At 35.6% G+C, this 25,916-nt stretch overlaps 1 protein-coding gene across 1 annotated transcript; it reads left to right on the forward strand.

Moving 5' to 3' along the window:
- The first annotated feature begins 2,479 nt into the window (after positions 1–2,479).
- Positions 2,480–25,514, forward strand: MPHOSPH9 (M-phase phosphoprotein 9). The gene is given in 21 exon segments (XM_009582321.1): positions 2,480–2,705; positions 2,708–2,735; positions 4,611–4,734; positions 7,101–7,191; positions 8,573–8,679; positions 9,124–9,249; positions 10,263–10,699; positions 11,645–11,803; positions 12,904–12,991; positions 13,806–14,021; positions 14,895–14,942; positions 15,317–15,381; positions 17,161–17,262; positions 18,818–18,955; positions 19,669–19,844; positions 20,636–20,800; positions 21,133–21,253; positions 22,064–22,167; positions 23,005–23,216; positions 23,739–23,807; positions 25,100–25,514. Coding segments are annotated over 21 exon segments (2,904 nt in total). The 3' UTR covers positions 25,202–25,514.
- Positions 25,515–25,916: the final 402 nt, after the last annotated feature.

Raw genomic sequence — 25,916 nt, forward strand, 5'->3', positions numbered from 1 at the left:
CCGCCAGTGTTTCCTTACCCTTGTATTTCCTTCCTCTTACCGTAGTGGTTTGATTTACTGGTTGCTAATCATAGTCTTGACTAATCCATTGTGTTGGCTTTGCCAGTTTTTGTCTTTCTTAATAGGAAAGGCTACCTCTGGAAGAGCTGAGTTTGTGGTATCAGCAGGGACTTACTAACTGCATGAATTGCCACACTAAATACAAAATCAACAGCTATAACTTACTTTCAGTTGTATGAGTGCATTAGATAAAATAGATGGAGCTATTCCAAACTTAAACTGGTATGCCAGTGACCTCGTGAAAATACTGAAATACAGGCAAATGAACGCATTCTAATAAGAATAATAAAAAGACAGAAATAATAATCTACTATTTGGGGTAGAAAAGCAAGATGCTGCATTAGCATTGACATGACTCTGAGATAAAGCTTGCTCTATGCTGTGTTTCAAGACCAACTGTGTTTATAAAAAAATACATCTTCATCCATGTGAAAATATGGATCAAAAGACCTTGAGTTCATTTTGGAATCAGTGGGGTCAGTCCTTGGCTTAAGTGATTTATACACTAGAAGACAAGTGTGCTAATGACAAACTATCACCACCTCAGATCATCCTAAGATCAGACTTTATTGAAGAGGATTTAAGAAAAAAGTTACCTACGATCCCAAAACTGTAGAAATGTCATCTTATTTTTCCCAGGTCTTTTCTTCTCTTGGAATTATTTGTGACTACACAAAGAGAAGTAAAAATGCTATTTAATTGGAATAGTAGCCTTTCACTTTTCCCACACAAGATATTAATGACAAAAGATTAAACATCAGCAGAGAATCTGATCAGTTTGCCCCCCCCCAATTGTGTTTCTTCCTTTTGTTCTCCCTTCCCTACCTGCCTCAACAGAGTTGAATCACAGAATTAAAACGCAAATGATTGCTGCAGTCATGACTGAAGTCATTAGCACAACAAAAAAACTTCGTTATGGCAGAAAACTTCATCCCTTTTTTTTTGTTTTGTTTGGTTTTTTAATAGACTGAGCTGAAATTCAATTGTTAATTCTATTGCAAGTTAATAAAACATATGAGGCTTGGTTCTGACTAGCATTACATGTAGGTTCCTCTGAAATTAAGTCTTATATTTTATTTCTTACTTTCAGAGAACAAATTATTTGTGTTCAATTTGTGCTTTCCACTTGCTATTCATATGTGAGTAATGTACTGTAGTTCTGTGAAAAAACATTAGTAGAGTTCCATGTTCTTAAAATTATTGCAAATTATTGCAAGTTTTTTTTTTTTTTTCCCCTCATCCCTGAGGGAATTAGTTTGAAATACGTTCTTGAAAACAACTATATACTCTGGTCTTGTAATGTGTAATAAGAGTGTGTGTTCATGCAGAGCTCAGTAATCTCAATATAACTCTGCAGAAGTGCTGATCGCTGGCCAAAGGACATAGCCATGGGCACTAGCATGAAGTCTTTTCATAGCCCTTTTCAAAAGCATTAGTTGTTTCTCAGAGCTGTTTCAGTATACAACTGTAAAACTTTAAAAAAAACTACTTATCTAATATACTGAAATAACTCTTCACAGACATTGTAAACTAAAGAGTAAGTCACATGTTAAATCTAGTGATCTAGTTCTAGGTTTGCTCCACTCCATCAGATACCAAAACAATCAAAATGCAGATCTTTTTATTACATGAACTGCCTAGTAAATATTATCTAAATCAGATATTTTAAAGACAAGTTTTATGCAAATAATCTTACAGAGGTACATTATTCCTTTTAGCATAATGGAGTAATGGTTTATACTGCCATTAAAGCATCCTTGCAATCTTTAAAAACGTATATCCAAGTTACAAATTTTTTCAGACCTAAATTTAGCAAAAGACACTTGTCTGCTTCTAATGACATACCTAGATAGTCTATAAGCTGGCTGGTAAGTAACTATAGTTATGAAGGCATGTAGTGAATACATGCATGCATGGTTTTTTACATTAATAAAGGGCTACTGAGACCTGTAATTCACTGCATGGAATTAAGGATTGTTACCATGGCCATTTTACTGTTATGCACACTATGCATATATCTACTTAATGCATGAGATGTCTACACATTGAAAAAATTGAGTTATTTGAAGTAAGTATGCTAATTGTCTCACTAATAACATGAATTAAAGATGCATCAAAATATAAATGTAATTTGTGGCACAATCTCATAGGAATTTTGCCTTTTGTTTTCCTGTAGCTGATTCAGGATGAGATAAGGCAGTTAGTGAAATTGCAGAGCAGCAATTGGGGTGCCGGCAAGAGCAGAAGTTTGCCTGCCAAGCTTACAGACACTTTTTCATCACTAGAAAGTCAAATGGGGATGCGTTCTGAAGTCTTTGAAGAAAATGAGTGTATTGTCAATCAACTTAGATCTAATGAAGCAGAAAGTCAGCCAAATGCATCTGATCTGCATCAGGAATGTTTTGCAAATGATGCTTCAATGAATAGCGGGTATGGTACGCTTTCTGCCTCCGAACTGAACCCTAGCAAATCTAACGACGTTAACAAACGCACAGACTACATGGACAAAACTTTACAAGGACAGGGTGATGCAGCAGTATTGCAGAGTGACGCAGTTGTAGCCAGTGTTCAAAATAAAAGAGAACTTGTCCCCCAAAAAATAGAGGAAAATTTTTCGTCAGGAAGGAATGATATTTTAGTTTTTCCTGAGAAGCTCAATGTGGGAAAAAAACCAGGTAAGTGATAAATTTTCAAATATGTTAATTTATTGTAGACGGTCCCCATTCAGTAAACAACTGTTGGTAACTGGAAACATGCAAGAATTGAATGGAACCTCTTGATTGTAAAAAATACTATGCTGCTTGGTAGATAAAGTTATTTGTTTAGCCTGATGTTTCTGCGTGATGCATATTTGCATCTGCAGTGTTTTTCTGTTGTAGATAGGTTGGGGAAAAATATGAAAATCCACTTTCTTCTACAAATATGAGCTAAGATACAGTTTGCATATAGTGTTTATCTGTGCACCAGAATTTTAGGTGCTGATTACCAATTTTATATTGGTAATATATTGGACTGATATTTTGCTATTGTGCTCAACCAGTCTTTTTTGTGAGCTTGTATGCATGCATTACAGTAATAAATTGTATCAGACAACAGCCAAACATGTTTGGGTTTTTATGGGTTTTTTGGTTAATCTTTGTTTTGCTCTATTCAATAGGTGGGTGGATCTACCAAGATTTTTTTTGAAAGATTTGGCAATAATACTGACCAAGCACTACTCTAGTTGCACAGAACTTAACAATGTGCTTTAGTCTCCCTGTCAGACTAGGCTGTAATGGCAGTAGCTTCATGTGGTCACGAGCAGTATCAGAGGTCTTGTGGGCAGCATGTTGTCTGTGAGTCCCTGATAGTAGTTTGCAGAGATAAAAACTTTCTCTCTATTGGGAAAACAGAGAATCGTGAAAATGAACGTGCATTTTGCTAGTAGATAAAACACAGAACCAGCTTTCTTTAGAGAATTTGGTTTGGAAATGTCTTATTTCAGCATTTAAAGTAGATCTTAACCTAATTGATGTGTATGTTCTCTTCCTCCCTTCTGCTGGGGTTTATTCCAGTGTTTGATTCATGTTGCACAGTTCCATGAGGTACTGTAGTTGCAATTCATGGACTGCCAGGGAAATGTAGAGCTGGAGAAGCTCAATTCAAGAGTGTTTTTCAGTTTGAAAAACCTTTGTAAGACAACTTTTGAAATCATTCATGTATGGTTTTTTTGTCCTTTTTATAAAAAAATACAAGTGTTTTTCTTTGAAATTGCTTTCTGTTTTGTATTATGAACTCAGTTTGAAGGAAGAAAGGGTTCAAACCAAAGTGGAATAGTTCAGTTAACCCAAACTGTGTTTGTTGTTGTTTTTTAATTTTTAGTTGTAACCTTTTTTCATTCTTCCCACTGTATATCCCAAACTGGGACAATATGTAGTTTTTCAAAATGTCACTTTTTAACAAAATGGGAAAACTGTTCCACATCTACTTCTAAGAAGAATTTCAGGATGTCTCTTTTTGTTTTTGTTCTTCTACTTTTTTTTTTTTTTCCCCGTTTCTTTCTCTATCTTGTTTTGATCTTTCTTATCCTTGAAGATTCTCTTGAGTTGGAAGGCATCCTTAGTGTGTCTTAGCTGACATAATCTTTACAACCAGACTGATAACACAGTAAGAAAAAACACTGCATTTACATTCCAGCTTGATTTTGTGGTTTTGATCAGTATCTGCTTGTCCAGACGAAAAAATAGTTGCCTGGCTAAAAATATGGAGCTCTTTTTTACAATTTTTTTGTAGTAGGAAAGCCATTTTGATTATGGGTGCAGTTGATTAGCACCTTTCCTTTCAGTGATTTGTTTGTGGGTGTTTTTTGTTGTTGTTATTTTGTTTTACTTTTTAAAAAAAAGAGGCCTAAAACATTTCAGCGTTCATTCCTTCATATTGCATCTCAGAAATGCACAAAGGCAGTGGAGTTTTAGTGCCTGTGTTTCACCTTGAAGAAGAAATTGATTTCATGTCTCCACTGAAAAGGGCATATTTATTTACGGTATATGTGTGTGTTTCTTACCATCTAGTAAATCTTTAACATCATGGGCACAAAAGTTGAAACAAAACCAACCAAAAAGAATAAATGCTGAAGTAGTATGTGTGAACTCTATGCAAGAAAATGAGCAAGCAAATAAATTACCACTTGAGAATGTAAGTCTTTTTTTTATTTTATGATGTTTTTCTAATTTTGTTCTTGTCACTGGTATTTTTTCAGTGTTACAGTATGTTCTGATTCAGCAGGTACTTTCATACTTAGCTTTAAGCATTTGAGTAGTGGTGTTCCCATTCATATGTTTAAAGCTCATGTGAGCAGAGTTTATTTCTTGGATCATTCTATATTTACTCACATAGTTATTTTGGCTTATTTTATTCCTTGCCTAATTTTTGTCTTAACTTACCTAAGTGGCACATGTTCTTTCCTTTTAGAGATAATAGTCACATTCTCAATTGAAGCTTCAGGTCATGGTAATTTATTGTGCCCTGTAATTTGTAGAAGGAAACCTAGAGTCGAACCCTGTTATGGTGGCTGGCATGTGTAATTTCCATAACAAATTTTTGGAAGGATCTTTGATTTCACTGGTAATGTCGCTTTTAGTACACAGAACTCTTTGTGTCTGGAGGCATCAGCCACTTTTATCAGGGCAGATAGTATTCTTTCAGATTGGGATTTTAAGTTGCAGGGATCTTTTAGTTCAGTTTGGTTTGGGCTTTTTTAGTGTTCTTAGCAGTCTCTTCTGCTAAAATCCAAATGTGGGGTTTTTTATTTTTATTTTTTGTATTGTTTATGTAACAATAATACATTCTTTTATGCCCATGTATGAATATGATTTGGCTAAATTGAACTACTCCAACCAGTTACAGCACTGGTTACTAAAAGCAACCAACCCCCACAATAGACATTTAGAAAATCTGATTGGCTCTTTAGAACCATTTGTAATAATGCCTATTGCTGTGACTGCTGAATCGGCTCAACATACTTCTTTTGAGAAGGATTTGGTTCGTTCCCCCCATTATTCTTGAGTTAATAATTGTGTATGCCCACAAATCTGATTATTTTGGGAAGGGAAGTTTAATCACATATAATATTTCCGATCCAAAAGAACAATGCAACATGATTGTATGAGTAATCATCATACATGTAACTATGAAATTTTAGAATTACTTTCCATATATTAATTGTCACAAACCTCTTCCCTTATGCTATTTTTAAGGAAATAATTCCTGAAACTCTGTGAATGGCTCTACCTACAAGAGAATAGGAGACCTAGCAAATATGAATCACTTGATTCAAGGCAGGGTCTGTTTTCTTTCCTGTGGTCACTTTGAAGGTGATCCAGAAAGGGTAAGAGTAGCTGTTTGGGCTTGCTCTGTTTAGTCTTCTATTGTTAGTGGAAACAAGATGTTCCTCTAAGGGGATATTTCAAACCAGGAGTCAAATTTATTTGCTGTGGATTGTTTCTTTTCTCTCTCTGCTACAGGAGGGTGCCTAAGGAAATTAGTGCCAGAAATTCAGTTTTTGAAAATACTTCTATCTTTCTGTTCCTTTGTAAGAATTCAATTGATACTCCTTCATTTTCCTTTCTTCCTCCTTAGGCAAAGGAGAATACCTAAATAAAAACATTAAGAGGGACAAAATAGCCTTGAGGTGAGATAGTACTTCATGCAAAAACTTGAAAAGCTTTAGTTCTAAATTTTTTTTCTTACTTTTGTTAACTCAATGGTTACTATCCTGTTCTAGTCCTCAGTTGTATGAGCTGTACACATTTGCCAAGTAGCATGACTGTTAAGCTGCTGTAATGGAACAAAAAGTCCTCAGTACAGTAGAAAAGAGCAATGTGAGATGACAGTTGCTCTTGTATTGCTGTGTCATATCAATGACACTTCTTCCTTTGATTAAGGAAGAGGAGAGTTGTAGCGAATCTTAAATTATGTAAATTTTTTTCCATGTGTTGGTCCCACCCTTTTCAAAGTTACTTCTATAATTAGCTGGGGAGGTTGCTTAGAAAGTCTGGAGTGATGAGAAGAAGGGTATGTAGTGTCTTGTCTATCTGAGATGATAGACAGTGTTTACCTCCAAGTTTGTGGTAGGTGGAGTCATAACAGCTGAATATAAGAAATTCCAATCTTAGGATGAGGAAAGAGTAACACTTTATTGGTAAGTCATCCCTCTATATACTTGTACCTCTTAAGGAGCAAGAAAGTTCAGATGACTGTCCAAAATGTGTATTTTTGTAACAGTTAATCTCAAAAATGCTCCACAAGCAGACAGGCACATGACTTAGAAAATATGAGTATCTTTTAATTATGTGGCTTAGCTTAGTTCCCCTTTTGAGTGTGATTGCCCTGAATATAAATTGTATAGGTTTGGATCATGCTGTATAATTAAATTTAATCTCTTTGCTTAAAAAGACTAATAACATTTACATGCAATTTTTAAAAATTATACTCTTGATTTTTTTTTTCCCCCCTTGCCTTGCGATTTTCCTTACACATTTGTTTTTCCCTTGTAATTTTAGACAAACCTTACTGATGCTGCTTTGCCACGTTACACTTTTTACCTCAATCAACCGAATGAAAGTCCAAATTCCTTAGTGTCTGAAGCTTCAGGTATAGTTATTTTCTTGTACTTAAATGTCCTTTTCTTTTGAATTCTCACTTTTTAAAACTCTTACTAGAATTCATGTCCAATAACTTTGGGGAAGTGAGGAGGGTTTGAGTACTGACAAGCTATTAAACTTTGATATTGTGTAATTCTGCTTTTCTTGCTCTTGCTTTTCAAACTGATGGTACCTCCTGTGTATCATTGCTCGCAGATGTAGGACATGCAGCAATTTTTTTCTTCAAATTTGTCAACGTTTCAAAGCTGAGCTTTATGTTTAAAACTGTTTCATAATGTAATTACTATTAAAATTATGCTAGGGTATCAAATGATCTTTAAAATATTAGCATCATTGTTCTAGTAATCACAGGAGTGCATGGTAATAGAGGCAGAATTCCTGTAAGCCAAGGGCATGATTCGATAATTGTGTGAATAGACGGGGACGAAATAATGCAGTGTGTAATGCGGTGATTCTTTAATTGGGGGAGGGGGGGGGATGTGCTTTTTTGTGTTTTGGTATGGTTTTGCTTTTGTTGTTCTGGGGTTCATGTGTGAGGGGTGGTTGGTGGTGTTTTTTTGTGTTTTTGGGGGTTTGGTTGGTTTTTTTTGTGTGGGTGGTTTTTGGTGTTGGGGTGTTGTGGGTGGGTGGGTTTTTTGTGTGGTGGGTTTGTGTTTGGGGTTTTTTTTTTGTTGCCTTTGTTTTTTGTTTTTTGTTTTTTTTTTTTGTGAAAGCCAGACAACTAATTCACATATTTTGATTGTAACAGGGTGGATTCATTTCAGTAACAAACAGGGGCACAGAGATGAAGCCCTGCAAACTGTGTATATTTATTGCTTCTTCACAACCCATTGGGAGAGGGATATATATGAAATTGAAGTGGGATTGAGACTCTATCTGTTCCTCTTGTGCCATCCCTCTTAGTCCTGGTAGTCTATCTTTTTGCATGCTGTAGAGTGCTGTTGAGTACCAAACTGGAGAGCTTGTAGTATCAAATGGCTGTCTAGGATTATTCCTTGGGTAATACAAGTTTTAAGTGCTATCACCGGAATCAGTAGAAATATAAAAGTTTGTGGTAAATGAGGAGTTGTTCCTTGAACACCAAAGAGTAAATCTATATGTTTTCACTGGTTTATAGCTTTCATTACTGATGCTGTGTGATGTAATACTGGTCATGTTGCTTGTGCTTTGCATTGAGATTTTTGTAACTTCTGGTAAAAAATGCTTTAGTGAGATCCTTAAGCAATAGATGCAAATAATTAATACAGCATTCTTGTTAGCTGACAAAGTAATATTTTACTAATGGATTTTGGGATTCCTGTTCTATAGCCATGAGCTTGAAATTTGTAATTTTTTTTTGTTTTTTTCCTTTCAATGTTTCTTCTTATCAGGACTTTCATACTGGAAATTAGATGAAAAGGAGATGTATCACTCTTTACCAGAGAATTTCAGAAGTGAGTTTGCTGATATTTTCTCCACGAAAGTATCACCAGATGAGGTAAACTTTGTATGTGTTTTAGAAGTTGTCCTATAGTTGCTTGTTGTCTTTGCTTTTTTCTACGACAGCCCTCCAGGAGCTAACTTTTCTGTGAGAACTCTTTTGTTAGTTCAGTCTCTCATATTCTGTTTCTTCATTATTCATTTACCCCCACTAATGTCACTTGGAATTTATTGACCTTCTTTTGTCATTTAAAAGAAATTTTATGTATAGGAGATGAAAAGAGACTAACTGGTATATTAAAGGCGTATGTGCCTCATTAAAGACCCTTTTTTAAACCGGGTGCATGGAATAAAGCCTTGTTCTGTTCTGAACTGCTTTATTAGCTAAACCCACCCCAGAACTTGCCTTTATTAGCTAAACCCACCCCAGAACTTGCTTATCTGTATTGGGGATGGAGGATTGTGTTCAGAAAAAGTAATGTAGCAATTTTGCCTGTTGAAGTTGTCTTCTGCTGATGAAATGAAGTTGTCGTCATTGAAGGATATTTATCAGAAAAGACAAAGGGAAAACGAGCAGCTGCCAGACCAGAATTTTATGCCTTCTTCCCAGTCAAGTCACCCACCAGAGGTAACATTAATTTCTTTACTTCATGTCTCAGTTTGAAGATCCGATCGGTTACAAGCTGGTTTCACATTAATTGGCCCCTGCTGCCACCTCCAGTGTTATGCTGGAACAGCAATTTGTGCAGCTGTGTGATGAACCAGATTGGGAAGGGATCCAGCTGAAAAGAACCTCTAAGAATACTCTGGGTAAACAAGCACCTTTGCCGCACAACCTTGAGGATAGCGCACGTCTCAGTTTGAAGATCCGATGGGTTACAGGCTGGTTTCACATTAATTGGCCCCTGCTGCCACCTCCAGTGTTATGCTGGAACAGCAATTTGTGCAGCTGTGTGATGAACCAGATTGGGAAGGGATCCAGCTGAAAAGAACCTCTAAGAATACTCTGGGTAAACAAGCACCTTTGCCGCACAACCTTGAGGATAGCGCAGGGACGAATCTGCTTATGCTGAGGCTGCAGCTGATGAAATGCACGTGGAACTGCAGTCACAGAAACAGGCTTTTCTTACTACTTCCCACAAGACAAGTTCAGTCCACCTGTGAAACAGAAGAACAGGTTGTGGAAATATTCTTTGTCATATCTGTTTCTTTATACAGCTTTCAGTCTTGTACAAAATCCAGTAATGATAGCTACTGTGTGACCATCTTGTTCGTATAATCCATGAAGTGATTTTCGTAACTGTACAAGGTTATTGTTTCAACCTACAAACAGACATCATAGTCCTGCTATTTAAATAACTGAAATTTCAAAGGTTTTCTAGACAGCTACAGATGTTAGATATGTCTTTTATTCTTAATGGAAACTTAGAAACTTAAGTTGCAAACGTGGGGAATATGTATCATCATCATCTAAGCTGTTACAGATCCCTTCATCTTGCTTGTCACTACCAAATGATTGTAGTAATATTCAGTATAATTCTTGCAATATATTATATGGATTACTAATGTCTTCAGATAAACTCCATCTACAAGAACAAAAGTTAAATCACGATTTTTTTAGCATTATAACTTATTTCCTAGATCTTGACATTGGACCCAACCCTGCATATGAAACCAGGTCAGCAGAACCCAGGACGCTGTTTTTTCAATATTCCTGAAGAGACTACTCCTTTTTCTCCAGACTCTATGGCAGAGCCCGGATTTTCCAGTCATTGTGACACAGACTCTTTTTCACAGACAAGTAGTTCATCTCAGTTAGATGATTCTCTGAAATATCCTGCCAGCAGCAGAGCTGTGCATTTGGACCTCTGGAGAGATCACCCATTCCAGAATGAAAACAAGTCTGGCTGTCCCTTTCCAATGGCATATATGGATGCTAATAATGATAATTTAGTCAACACTGAGGAGGAAGAAACACTGACTCTAACTCCATCTTCTATTACTCAGTGTGCTGACAACAGTTTGCCAGAATATAGTCTTTCAGTGACATCTGTTGAAGATCCTGTGATAATGTCAAAGTAAGTAATTTTTTTTCTTTTTTAAAAGTCATAGAGTTGGTACTTTCATGAAAGAAGTGAAACTTAACAATACTAGTAAAACGAACAAAGTATGTGAGTTCTGTTTGCTTAGAACATAGCTGGACATTGCTGCTTTTTTTTTTCTTTCTTCTTTTTTTTCCTCTCCCCTGAAGTACACATGGCGTATAAATGGAACAGTCATTTTCCACTTCTTACAATTGTCTTTCTTTAGACCGTACTATTTAATCTTCTTTAGACCATACTGTTTAATCTAAGGCACAATATTTGTGCTCAGTCTTCCTTGGATGTCAAAGCCCTAACAGGAAGGCAAAACAATTTTCTATGTTTTAATGCTTTGGTTATTTCTTTTTATACACTAAAATAAAAATACATACTTCCTTCATAGGCTGTATGAGGGAGTTAATTTAGGCAGAGAATTTCAAAGTTCTCTGGGGGTTATGTTTTCCTATTTAGAGTCAAATGGTGGGAGAAGCACAGAATTACTGTACTTAGGAAAAATAAATAATCCCCTATTCGCTATTGAAGTTCTCATGATTTGCACATGGACAAGCAGACACGGCATATATTCCATGTGTGAGGGCTTATGTAGGGGTCATGGTTTCAAGATAGCTCAGTGTTTGGGTTTTCCTATTTTAATTTTACATGCATAGTTTCTAGTGCATAGCAAAGGAGAGAAGAGACCATAAAGCTTTGGATTGTATTTGTATATATTATTAATATTTGTATTAATATGAAGACTTCTACGCGAGCCTTATGTGTCTGACACCACTACCTTAGACGACGAAGCTTTCTTTGCTTTAATTTGAATGCAACAAAGTTCTGTAAGAGAGATATATATGCTGAGTTCATTATGTGTGAATGAATACAGCAATACATGGTCATGTGGATAGCTGGAAATTTTTTCGTTCTTAATTTTGAAAATAGGATTAGGCAGAACTTGAGGGAAAAACATGCTCGACACATAGCTGATCTACGAGCTTACTATGACTCTGAGATACACAACTTAAAGCAGCAGCTAGAGGCAAGCCATAAAACTGCTTCATCTGAAGACTTGAAGAAAATCAATCAAAATCTTGCTGACAGGTACTGTTGTCCTTACTTGTCTTCTTCCTCTATTACATGGTATTCTTTCCACTTTAAAAACTGAGTATGCTTTTTTAGAATATCTTGAAAAGTTTATGTCACTCTGCAATTTTGAAGATTTCATGCATCTATGATGCTAATACTTTCCTATTAAATATAAGTTTTGCATTATTTAATGCAGCTGTTTAAGGTTAGTTTAAAATTACTGTTAGGCAGCAAGTGTGATGTTTGGACCAGAGGTCTTGTTTGACTTGATTTTTGCTGAAGCCAGTGTAAGTTTTGCTCAAGGCAGAGGTAGTCCGAAGCAATTTGTAATGGAAATATCTATGTTGTAAGATAGTGCTTGCCTGTCATGCTGGTGAACATCATCCTCCTTTACCTTTCATGTCAAAACTACAGATGATATAGGACCAATCTTGAATTCATTGGTAGCTTTATAAAGCGAATTTGCCTGTCAGTGCTCTTTGACTAGATATTACTACTGGAGTCTGTGTGCCTCACCAATATATTCCATTAGATGTAGCTTGAATGTTTGCTATTTATAGAAGTTTGATGTGATTTTTATATAATTACTGCCAGTCAAAATACATACTGCAAATTTAGACAGCTAAAATACTTTATGAAATTTACACCCTTCAGAATAATTGAAAAAGTGTCTGGGTAGCTGGGACTCTTTTGTACTTATCTTCCAGCACTAGTGTGTTCTAACTATAAAAGTGACTTCTGAGCAGTCATCTATTGAGTTAAAGTAGCTTGCGATACGATTTCAGTCATTAATTACCACACAGCATCATCAATTAGCTGAAGTGGACCTCTGCTCTGGTGCATCTGAGCTGCTTTTGGTTCTGCAGCTCTTATGCTCTGAGCCATCTGGAGTCTCTGTGCATGTTCCCAGTTTGCTGCTCGCCTGCCATGAGCACCACTGCCCTTCTGAGCAGAGACGCTGAGTGCTCGCTGCGGTGGCCGAAGGCTATGGGAGGAGGTCACAGGCTGGGCACCAAAATTCGTGGGAATGCTTGAGGAAGGAGAGAAGGCTATAAAATGTAGATTTATTATTTTAAAATTTCAAGAGATTTTTGTAATCTGTATCTTTTGAATAGGTGTGACCAATTAGATACGGCTCTGAATGAAGCAAGTGCTCGCATAAAAGCCCTTGAAAATAAGAATAATATGCTAGAAAAGCAAGTGGTAAGTATATGTTCTTAGTTCAAGTTGCTTTTTGACTAGAAAGGTAAGAGAATGCACATGTTCGTTATTAAGATGATCTGTGTTTCCATACCTTTCTCTCTTTTTATTTTCAACTTTTCTCCTTAATATATGACATCAGCCAATATGTTACACCAGTGACTTTTCTAGCTGAGTTTCTTAAGACTCCCTACTTGAATCATCACTTTTGCTTATGAACAACATTTCCAGGTGATCAGGGATCAGGCAAAGTTTGAGAGTGAAATATTGTGATGTGTTTATGATAATCTCTCTTTAGATTTGTTGGTTTGTTTTTTTTTAAATCGATTTAATTACTTCCTCTTTTGATTTCTTATTAGAGCTGTCATAAAAGCAAATCTCATCTACAATGGGGCAAAAAGACTATCTTTCAAAGTATATTTATACAGTCTTTCTGGCTAGGTCAGCCCAGTTAACTTATGACTGCATAGCTGTATTTATTGATCAAAGAGCAGGACATTTTTTCATGGAAGTTAGACACCTGAAGAGACTAATTAATTCCACCTCTTTTAGACTTTTTTCTATGCTGGGAAGCAAGACAATCAGCTGGGATTAGAGGCCTAATCTCTAGATATTTTAAGTCCTATAACATAAATACATCTTTGGGGTTTTTAGTCTTCATTTTCATTCTTTATACATCACAGAAATGAGCAAAAATCTTGTTTAGTTAATGTACAGATGTATCCTTGTTTTCTATTTAGATGATCTTAGATTATGCTTTGTACTGAAATGAAAATCTGCTAGGTAAGCATTATAATGAATGTTTTTTCTCTTACAGACAGATTGGAGAGAACGCTTTTATGCAGTCAGTAATACTTCCAAAGTTTTGCAAGAACGTATTGAAGAAATGCGCACAAATAATAAAGAGAAGGATAACACTATCAGTCGACTAAAATCAAGGCTTAAAGATCTAGAGGAAGCATTTGAAAAGGCTTACAAGTTATCTGATAATAAAAATACAAGGCTAAAGGAAGAAAATAAAATGTTTCAAAATGTAAGTAAGAAAATGGGCAAAGGTGTTTGCAGTTGCACAGCATGTTACGAGCACAGCAGGTCCTGGGTGTTTTGGAAAACTACTCAAAGTCTACCATTGTAAAGTCATCCAAGAGAACAGAAGTTATTCAGCTGACTACTTAGTAGGCTAGGTGTTAGGTGATACTACAGACCTAATAGATATTTAAAAACAATTATTGAAGGCAGCAAGTGTGTACTTGATGTGATAACACTTGTCATAGTCTGTCTCAGGTATTTTATTACTCTATGTGCTATTAGTTCATTTTATTTTTAGAGGTATCACAGGAAATTATTTTGGAACAAGTTATTTTTTCCTTTCTTAAGCTTAGTGGGAATGGACTGAATTTCTTTCATAAGTCATCACAACTTGCTGAAACTTATTGTTAATTTTATGTATGATTTTAGACTGACTTAAAGGAATTATTCCTTTGTTTCTTCAGTAATAGCTTTATGGAATGTTTAAATAGATTGGCAAAATGGGTATTAGCTGGAAAAGTTACTTCATGCTTTAACTCCTTTTTTAGAATTAAAATTTCAAAATCCAAAGTCAGCTTTAAAGTCAGTGAGGAATTTTACTGGTTCATTCAGCCTCATCAGTTTCTTTAGAGTATAATAATTTGAAAAGCAGAAATATGTTGTGTAAGTAGCTCTGTCTCCTCTTGTCCTGTCTAACTTCTTGTTCCAATTAGAAGATGCTAGAACTTAACAAATACTATTAAAGTACTCTCTGTATGCCCTGTAGTGCTTCTGCACGTTAGACAAGCAATTCAGATGATTTTACAGCAGTCAGCAAAACTGTTAATTCTATATAGTCTCAGTGTGGGTTTGTGTGTTCTTTTTTGTTTTGTTTTAGCTTTTAGGAGAATATGAATCCCTTGGAAAAGAACATGAAAGAGTAAAGGTAAGTACATGCTACTTAATTAAAAAAAAAAACAAACATGCAAAATATGTGGTAATGTGCCATAGAATTAACTGAGTTAAGTATTTTGAAAAAGATCATACGGAAAGATGCATATTTATTTTAACTGATAGCTTCTTACTATATCTTCAGAGCCCAGGAAAGGGAAAATAAGGGAGTTTGGAATTTATCGTTTTCCAGTCATAGACAGCAAAAATACTGCAAAATCAGCCAAAGAAATTGAATGGACCTCCCTTTTAATTAGGAAAGCATATTTAACACATTGTTTTCAACACTGATGTACAGTTACTCATTTTTCTTTTAATACACTTCTGTACTTTCTAGGCTTTTTACTTTTTTTCCTTGTGTGCTTGTAGGATACGTTAAATGCAACTGAAAACAAATTGCTTGATGCAAACATGCAGATTTCTGATCTGAAAAGGTAAATGCGAAACTGTCTTACTACTATTTTAACAATATGAAATACAGGCAATGGCCTAAACATTTACTCCTAGATTATGAAGGCTGTAGATCTTGCAATTTTAATTACATCTTATGAAGCATTTCCTGTTGCTTTATGTTACTTTGTACACATTGTAAAAATCTTGTTATTTTAGGATACGTGTTTTTTCTACTTCCTCGATCACAACATCTTCCAGTGGGATGTAATTAATTGCTTCCTTTCTGATGGTTGTCACTCAGCTAGCCCAGGCAATCTGCTGCTCAGGCTTTCACTGCTACAGTTGTCTCCTCGGGAATCCCCAACTTCAGCTAACCAGTCTCTGTTCTGGTCTTCGGGAGCAAGGATGCTGACGGGAGTTTGCTGTTCAAGATTATGGCTCCTAGGCATGAATAAAGGACAGAAAGGAGTTCTGTGTATAGAGCAGGAAAAATATCTCCTGTGGATGTCCCTCATGCTATCTGGATCTATTTTTTGGCTGGGAGAACAGAAATCCATTGAGCTTTATACTTTCCGGGTAGGCCCTAGGCAAGACGTATGTGACCATCCAGGGGTTTACAGTTTAAACATAGCCTCTAGCTTGGGATTTCTCAGCTATTCCTTGTCAAGGGTGTTAAACAGCACACTTGCTCAGGAAAGTCTAGAGAGGTGGGAAGAGAGGACATCTGAGAGGGCTCTAGGGCAGGCATTGTAGAACTGTAATGAGGTGATGTTTCACGTCATTCAACTCCCTTTGAGGTTCTTTTGTGGGTATGTCCTGTCATAATTTCCTTTTATGTTTTTATATGAGCAGCTGAAACTGCTCATATACTGTTAGGAAGATATTTTTTTATGGGTGGTTTTTGATGATTCTTCTAGAAATGTGGCTACAAGTTTCACTTCAAAATTCATTCCAAATGTCATTGCCACCAAGCATTAACCTTGTGCATAGTCTTCAGCCAAAATCAGAAAAATAGCAAATGTGATATCTGGGAGATGTCACAGTCCTTTTCTTTGCTGTTCAGATCACCTGATGTTTTCAAGAAGAAGAATAGAAAGAATGAATAGGAAGAATTTAAGAAAGGAATAGAAGGAAGCCAAAACTCTGCCTTCAATTTTAATTGGGACTGTTGAGGAAATGAAGAGTATGAAGGACAGTTCAGTCAAGTATTGGTGCTTCTATTTTCCTGCCTGATTCTTGATGCTGCTAACTAGGGACCATTCCAGACTGGGGAAATTGTAGTGGAAAAAGGAGATTTTTATATCCTGCTCCAAACCCCTCTATTTCTATCCTCCAAGTGGGGAATGTCTAAGATTGTGTTGCATTGCCAAGGGCTGGTTTACTGAAGATGTAGACTGCAGTACGTGGGGGAGAGTAAAATCATGTGAAGAGTTGAGCAGCAGATTGGTGGAGTTACCTGAGTGACACACAGGAGAAGGAGCCGCTCATTAAAACCAGAGTCAGGGAGGCCTTTGTATAAATACATTGTTTCAAGGAGGAAAAATGTTCTTGTTTTTTTTTCCCCAACCCCTCTGAGTTGAACGCTTTGATCCACAGCAATATCTCCTGGTCCTGTCTTTCTAGCTAGATTACCTAACTTATTTAACTTAGAATTCAAAAACACATTTATATATGTATTTAGATAGATAGATAAAAATGTAGTAGTTGCTCTTGTTCTTCAGCTTCACCCAGGATATCTGAATGAGTAAACTAAGAAATATGATACCTCCTTTATGTCTTTTAAATCATCTTATACTGTATCTTTGCTACGTCCACATTAGGACAATTTCAAAACTTGAAGCTCAGCTCAAGCAGGTAGAACATGAAAATATGTTGAAACTTCGCCATGTTACGGAAAGTCGTTTAAGAACCTCTTGCGCCAGGTAAGTGAATATTCCAACAATGTGAAAACAGGTCATGTGTTTTAGAATACTTTTTAATGTGTTTTGGCTAAAAACGGATAAAGAAGATGTCAGTCCATAGGCTAAACTGGATTAAACACGTGACGTAATCCAGAGACTTCACATGCCAAGAAATTATTAAAAACAAATAAATACTTTGGATAATATATGTGTGGCTTGTCTCTAGTCTTCCTAAATGAGTGTTTGTTAGGTTTCAGTTGCTCAGCTGAATAGGGATTCCCATGCTTAACAAAGATCTTGGGAATAAAATTTAATAGTCCCATTAGACTTTAGAGGTTTTCTTTGTGTCTTTATATCATTGATTTGAAAGGCTGATTACTACATTTTACGTTTCTAAATATAGTTTGTACAGGTATCCTGAGAGTAGAGTGGAAGTTCAGTTAGAATGCATACTCTAGTTTGAATTGTGAATTTATGTTAAGGAAATTAAAGTTGGCCTGTATTCTGTTTTGCCCCTTTTATGTTTTAAAGACCTGAAAAGCTTTGTCATCCTCTCCCCTTTTTTTTTATTTCTTAGTTATGGCTTCGTGGGTGTCTCTCCCAGTTGAGCACTGATGTTGTGAAGCACAAAATGATAATGTAACGTGTTTTGTGGATGTCCATTTGTATATATTGAACAGTAGTATTTTGGGGGATCTGATTTTTGATGATTATGAAGATGCAAGTAATTTATGTATTAATATATTACAGGGACAGATTTTTGTTTAGAGCTATTTTAATATTTATGAACAAGATCCCTCAACAATGAACGGAAAAAAGGAAGACTTCAACATGGCAGACCATGTTCATCAGGGAGGAGGATGGAAGAGCCAATATGGATTTGGAAGTTAATCTGTCCCTAACTGATCTCAAAGGCTCAAAGAAAGCCTCATTCCAACTGAATGCACATTAGGACAGATTTATAGAATAGCTTGAGTAAACAAGAACCTTTTTTTCCTAATTATCATCTACTTTCCTGTGTATAAAAATCACATTTTTCTTTTGATATTTCAAAATAATAATACACTCATTGGTGCTTATTAGTTAATATTTATCACTCTCAGGTCATCAACAGTGACTTTTTCTTGTTTGGGTTTTTTATTTTTTATGTTTCTTAGTGACTAATAAATGGTGTCAAAAGGAAAGCTGGGGTCAGATGCTCTGAACTATTGAAGTAATCTACACCAAAATGTTTTTGTTTAAGTAGTTGAGAACTACTTGTTACCCAAACCTCAGTCTGAGTAAGCAGCAATAAATTAGAAGAAGATTTTTGTGAAGTTCTGCATTCTGAGCATATTGTGTAATTTAGACTGAAACCTCAATATATGATTTTTTTAAAATTTATTTTTACTTCACAAACATGTTTAAAAAAGCAATTCTTTTTCCACGGTATTTACAGGTTTAATTGTATATTTGTTATTGTTTCTGTTTAGCTAGAATAAATAACTGGATTTTCTTAATCTTTTTTTTCTTAAATTAAAAAAAAAAATAAATTCAAAGTGTTTCATAATTTAGAAGTTTTTTTTTGTTCCCACAGCAAGTTGGCAACTCCTGATGTCAGCAGGCGAAAGTGGTTGATACCAGGAGCAGAGTATTCAATCTTCACTGGTCAGCCTTTGGAAGTCCAGGAAAGCCCAAAAGATAACCGATTAGAAGAAACCTATATTCCTTCTAGGTGAGTCGGTTTCCTTCAGTCTCCACTGTGATGTAAAGTTGAACACTTCTAAAAATAGTTTTATCCAGAATTGACTAGATTCATATTTCTAGATTTTGTACTTGTTAAATACAGTTCTAAAAAAATTTCTTGATGTTGTAGATGCTATACAATTCCTTAAAAACAAAACAGCCTTCTTCCTTCACTAACCTGGTATGAGCAAGCAGCAGCAGCCTTCAGTACCTTCCTTGAAATATCAGAAATCTTCAACTGCATCTTGTGCCACTGTCTTTACGCTCTCTGTGTTTGTGTCCAATTCTACTCTGAGTTTGGACACAGTGTGCTCTGTTGCACTGGATGTGAGCTGTAGCAGTTGGCTGCAGCTTTCCACCAGTATGAAGCTTCAGGTGTTATTTAGGGTGTAATTTAGTAGTTTGCTGCCTTACTCGGGAGTTCCTAAAGCCTCTGTCAGGACCTATTTAGTTCTAAGAACACGTCAAGTCACCAAATCTAACTCGCGCTGTTCAACTTCAGATTCTTGAATTGGCTGCAACACAATCCTCTGAGGTTCTTGGCTGAAATTAAAAAGCACCCTTAAAATTCTTGGTTTGACGATGGTAAATCTCAAACTAAATTTCTCCAGGTTTTTGTTTATTCAGCTAGTATTTGGATATATGAAATAAAGTGAAAAAACTTGATGCTTTTTTTCCCTCCACCGCCTCACATTCTTTAAGGCACCATTCTCCTCCTGAAAAAGACTCCTCACAAGAAGACTCTTCAACAAACACAATAGAAAAGAAAGAAAATGACATGTCAGAAGCACCAATTATAAAAGCCTTTAAAGAACTTGAAGAAGGAAAAGCATTTAAAGATTGGGGTACACAAACAGAAAAAGAAGATGCATCAACGAGTAAATTTTATTTTTGTATTCCTGAACTTGTCTTTACTGGCTTTTCTTTGTTTGCATGTCTTTTGGTTTTGTTATTCTCAGCATTAACCCATTACTCAAGCCTGATGGACTTTAAAGACAATTTTAGCACGCAAACTTTTAGAGTTTTCGTAAGAAAATTCAAAATTATATATAGCTAAGTGACTTGTTTAAAATAGAGGGAATGCAAAGGTTGCTGTTCGGTCTCAAGCTAGAGAGTAGTTAATGTCCTTTTTTCTAAGAATATCTCAGTATTTATAAACAGTTAATGGAGTCCTAACAAATCTCTGGCTGGCTGTACATGCATTTTAGTTTTGTTCTCATGGTGTTGTACCAGAATGTTATTAAGAAGGCTGGCATGTGTACTGTAGGACTGCGCTGAGCTGTTCTAACAACACTGATTGAGGAAACCTTGTAATTAGAAAACATTGAGACTTTCTTAAATGCTTATATTCTTGGTTCAGGCAGGTACTCCAACCCTCTTTCCCAAAAGATGCTTTCGTCCTGCTTTCCACTGTCTCTTTATTAAATCAGTGTTATTTAGCATCACTTCTCCCACACGCACTGCAAGGATCCTTTTTAATGAGTTAAACTATCTGTTTCATGAATATGATGAGCAGGAAGTGAGACTTGAGCAAAACAGCACAAATATGTTGACGTGAGGCAGACTAAGTGCAGTCTTTGTGCAGTAAAAGCTGAGTACAGGGGGAATATTTGTGAGTTCTTGTATTGAAAAGGATTGATTCATATAACAACTTTTTCCTTTTAATTAGAAACATCAAATCGACGTCAAACTGTTGGGTTTGTTGAAACTTCTGTAGTTGCTAACCGATCCCCAGAGAAAGGTAAAGACCAACACAGACCAAAACGGTACAGCTCCCCTTCTGGCCTGAGGTCATCGTCCCTTCCTCCTTCAAACAGGAAATCAAATACTCCAAGTAAGTGGATTTCTGAAGTTTGGTTTGTGTTACTCAAAAAGTAGAAACAAATAATGAAAGGCTGCTCGAGAAGAAATAAAATAAAGATAGTATTTCTGCATTATTCTAACAGATAGTCTGGGGAAAAAAGATTGTCTATAATCATAGAAAGTGTGAGAGTTCTAAGTTTATTTTCATTTTTCTATGTTGCGATGCACTTTTCATCCAATTTAAATAAACATATAGACAGCTTTGAAAAGCAGTCTTTTAAGATGTAAGCATCTGATCACATGAGTGGGAGATACTGCATTGGGAGAAGTTTTAGGGAGTTAGACATACTTTGTCTTTTGCAGCAAGAAGAGATATAATGTTGGCACCAGTGTCTGTGACATACAGTCCAAAACGATCTCCAAAAGAAAACCTCTCTCCTGGATTTAGCCATTTGCTTAGCAAAAATGAAAACACAGTGACAAGGTACATCTTGTGAATACAATTGTGTTCTGAACACTATTATAGCAGCAGTATGTTTATGCAGGCTTAATGCTGCTGTTTCTTGTTCATTAGAAGTCCTAGAAAATGAGTCATGTGAAGATTTCTGAATACAAAGCTAAGTTTTATTTTTTAAAATCTGGCAAGAAATATCTAGAATGATTTCCCATCTTTAGCATTCACCAAGATAAGATGTTGGGTTTACCATTGACACAACATTGATTAGTGACAAAGAAGTTATAGAAGAATTGTTCTGTGGAGTAAGTCCGGATCTATGTGCTGCATATCAGGAGAAGTAAATAAAAGCTGAAAGTAGTATCTACCCACCTGTCATGGCACCTACAAGCATGTTAAAAATATATAAACTTAACTTTCTGCTAACTGTACTAGATACTATGGTTTCTATAGAGATCTTTGCTTGGCAAGGCTATGTAGAGTTTGAGAACATACTTAGGTGCGAGATTAAAGTGTAGGACGTGCATGAGGAAGAAGAAATGTCTAGCACCAGTTTGATGGTTCTTGAGAATGACAACATGGGAGCTCAGCGTGTTCGTGAGTGATAGCTTGGCCTGCTTCTGAAAGAAGGTCACGTGAATGAGGTATTTTGGTGTGTGTAAAGAGGAGTATGTTAGGGTATGGTACTATGAGCAGTAATCAGAAGACTTGCAATGCCTGTGGGATAGAAACTGTTTTATAAAAAAATTGTTTATTTAACCAAAAGGTGAAAAAGTAGGAAATATTGTATTGCTTAATACATGATTTCTAGCAAGTAACTGTGTGCTTCCTGCTCTATAGATTTGATATACTTCTAGATGACCTAGAAACTGGTCCTACATCTACTTTACAGCACAATAATCCAAGAAAAAGGCTCCAGTTTCTCTCACTAGATGATGTAGAAGGTAATCTGTCAAAATGGGGGAAAACTGTTCTTTATTTTTTTTACCATAATTTCTTCCACATTGGTAACAGCTGCTTAAATAGAAAGCTGACACTTTACTCTATGAAGTCCAACTTTTAAAAATCCTCTAAATCTTGTCTTAATACTGTAGACAGGGAAATACCATTCATACAGTATTTTATTTTTATGTATATGTGTGTGTGCACAAACACAATGGAACAACAAAAATAATTAAATTGAGAAAGAAGGGCAATATGTTTTCCTATGCTTAACTCAGTTATACAATGCATATCTTAGCAGGATCTATATTAAGATGTACGTACTCAGTCATACTAATAAAATTCTATTACTGAACATTGCATTACAGATAGCAAAGAGTAACTATAATAAAGCCAGCTGTTTCAGATTTTTTAAATGATTGATTGAATCAAATCTTTTCTCACTTTTGTAATTCTTGTCACAATGTTCTGCTTTTGTTTTTATTAATGCATTTATTTAGACTAGTGTTTTCATGACAACTAGTCTACTTGGTGACATTTAGAAATGTTGTACCAGTAAAAGTAATTCCGAATTAGCACAGTACAGTAATCTGTTTGTTATCCAAAAAATATGCTGTGTTATAAAGATTGTTTGAAAGATGACCCATACAGATGTTTTGCATTCTTCTGGGAAGTTTGCTTAAGCCAAGCTAATGAGGCTTTGCTAGTCACTATCCTCAGTTTATATACCTCCAAGATCACACTGCTTTTCTTGTTATTAGTTTGTTTTTCTGTCCTATGTAATAAAAATTGCACAGACAATTACAGAGCAAATAAAAAGACCCCTATTTTGTTGATAGGAAGGCAGCATTCAGGTGTCAGACACAGCTCTTGTGCTGAATCTATCAATACTGGAATGAAGAAGGCGACAGCTTGGGACGAGAGGAGCGTAGCACAAAAATATGAGCCAGTGCTATCACCTTGTGAGGGAGACTTCAAGTACGCAGCAAGGATTAAGACTCTGGCTGAAACAGAGAGGCTTTTTGATGAGCTGACTCAAGAAAAGCAACAGGCAAAATATTTTTATTTTAAAGTTGTGATGAAATATAATTGTTGTATGAGAGGTGAGGGATGTAGCTGTATACCTATGCAATGCATGGCTGAAATTCATGCACAATTTCTAGTGTTACCCTATGAATGTGCCATTATCATTCCCTGCTCTACTTCCCATACTCCAGTCCTTTTCTGTCCCTAACTTAACATAAACACGGTGTGAATGGAACGGTTGGAGTGAATTTACTTTCTTCCTTAATGGACAAGGCTTTAAATCAGCCTTTCAAACAAGGAAGGTTATTCTGGCAAGTGAGAGTGCTCTATTCAAAATGAATCTTGAGAAGGTCTGCTTATGAATGTTAACTTTTGTATCAGTTTTGTATGGCAGAGTATTATGGAAGCATAAGTTAGTGTTTAAGAACAAGACTGGACGTGTATCTGTAATCTATACACCTCACCTCTCTTTTTGTAAGATGAGTTAGGAAGGCTTATATTGGCTCTTGAAACTATAATTTACAGCTGAAGTATTTTCTGTTACTAGATTGAGGCTGCATTGAGTCGAATACCTTGTTCTGGTGGAAGAATGACCTTGCAAGCAAGATTAAATCAGGTGAAGAAGCTTCTACATATGACTGTTCTCTTAAGTTGCTCTTCCACAATTTGAGAATATGTAGTGTAGATGAAAGTTCCGCTATAGAGTAAGCACAATTACTGTGGGAATTTTTCCATGCCACTGAGAATTTTTCCTGAATATGGCTTGAATTTTGAATTTGTGTGAAAGACGTTCTCTATTCTTTAGACTTTACTGCATTAGAAGACAATCGTGAAGTTACTGCAAGTCAATTATAAACACACTCTGACTTGCTATGTAAAAGGTGTAAGTCTGGATAATTTGTATGCAAGTGATTCAGAAAAGAGTAATTAGCCCTGCAAACATTTGACTTCCGCCCTCCCGCCACAAACTGTCAACTTTTCTTTTGTGTGAGTGTGTGTGTATATATGCATATAAAGAAAAAGTATGTGTGTGTATACATATATATATATACACACACACACACACTCTACATAGTGTATATTCTGCATAAGACTGTTTATATCTTCTATTTTTTGTACATGGGATGCATTTTTCCGAATTACTGCAAGAATAGTCTGTTCTTGTGATAACACTGAGAGGTAGATAAAGGCAATCTATTAAGAAAATGCAGTGACTATGAAATAGATCCCTGAAACTGTAGAGAGGATGTTGTACTGTAGAAGAAAGTGCAAAGTTTAGTTTTGTTTGTTTTGTTTGGGTTTTGTCTACTTGAAAATATAAAGAAGAAAATAAGGCAAAAATAAGTAGTGTAGGTAGAATACAGGAGAGTGCCTTCTTTGGAAAGTTCTGCAGACTCTTAATGAAAACAAGTGTCTCAAAGTTGTGGTTTAGAGGTGTCTGCGAATCCTACAACTTCAGAATTTCCTAAATTGTAATCCCAGGGCTTGTTATCAATTTATCAATTTGAAAGTAAAAGTACATTCCAGTAAATCAATACTGCCACTCATTACAGTGGTCAGCTGCTTCCTAAATGTGTCTCCCTAATTATCAGCCTGTCCTAATTCTTGTCAAGTTTATCTCATGGACTTTCATAAGTCACACTGAAAAAAAACCAAAATACCTGAAACAGTTTTTAAAAAAGCCAACAACCCACAAATACACACACATACATAAAAATAATATGAAAAGTTTGTAGGTCTGGCTCTAGTTTTTGGGTGCTAACAGAATGCTAGTAATGCGTCAGAAAGGATACCAGTTGAATATAGGAATAATAGTAGTTTCTTCATTTTAGAAGGATCATTGCATTTTGTTCTATGTTACTAAATCTTTTTTTTTTTCCTTCTCCTTTCTTTAACTGTTTCTTTTAGGAAGCCCTGGAAGATCGTTTGGAAAGGATTAATAGAGATTTGGGGTCAATACGCATGACTCTGAAAAGATTTCATGTTTTACATACCTCTGCAAATCTTTGACAATTCTCTCTTAAATGCAAATATGCTTTTTTTTTTTTTGCACTAATATGTAATTATGCACTCAGTAAATGCAAATTGTTTTGTATTTTTATAAACCCTCAATAGTAGTTTTACAACCATGTTACCCTTTACAAGCAGCAATATTTTGTACTTCAAACAGCCACCTATATTTTAAACATATTTTTGTTACGCTTGAGAAATCAATGTTTATCCTGTATTGTAAAATTTTTAGAAATATTAATTATTTTTAAATAGTGATATTCAATTTATAATAAGAAAAAGAAACTAAAAGGCAGCTTGTTTTCAGAAAATGAGTGTTATCTTTTTGCACTTCATTTTCCTCACCATTTTATAAATATTTATGGTATGATGTAAATATTAGCCAGTAGGAAATTTTGAACTTTAATACAAAAAGCAACATGAATTACCTGTGTTAAAGATAAATACTGTTATATGGTAAATCCTTTTAATTTAAACCTTATAACATGGATATTTTTCATTGTGACAAAACTGTGAGCAATACTTTCATTATGGCTGGCTGGCTGCAAATCGGTATGTGTTTTGCTAGTTTGGTTGCCACTGGCTGTGTTAGGAAAATATTGTTCTAAATTATTGGATGTCTCCCAACAGTCGCAGTGATTAGTGTTTCGATACCGCGAGTACCAGGATTCATGAGACTGACAGCAGCCATCCTGTCTCCCAGTGAGCAACTCAA

Source organism: Fulmarus glacialis, unplaced genomic scaffold (assembly GCF_000690835.1).
Source record: "Fulmarus glacialis isolate BGI_N327 unplaced genomic scaffold, ASM69083v1 scaffold6877, whole genome shotgun sequence".
Lineage (NCBI taxonomy): Eukaryota > Metazoa > Chordata > Aves > Procellariiformes > Procellariidae > Fulmarus > Fulmarus glacialis.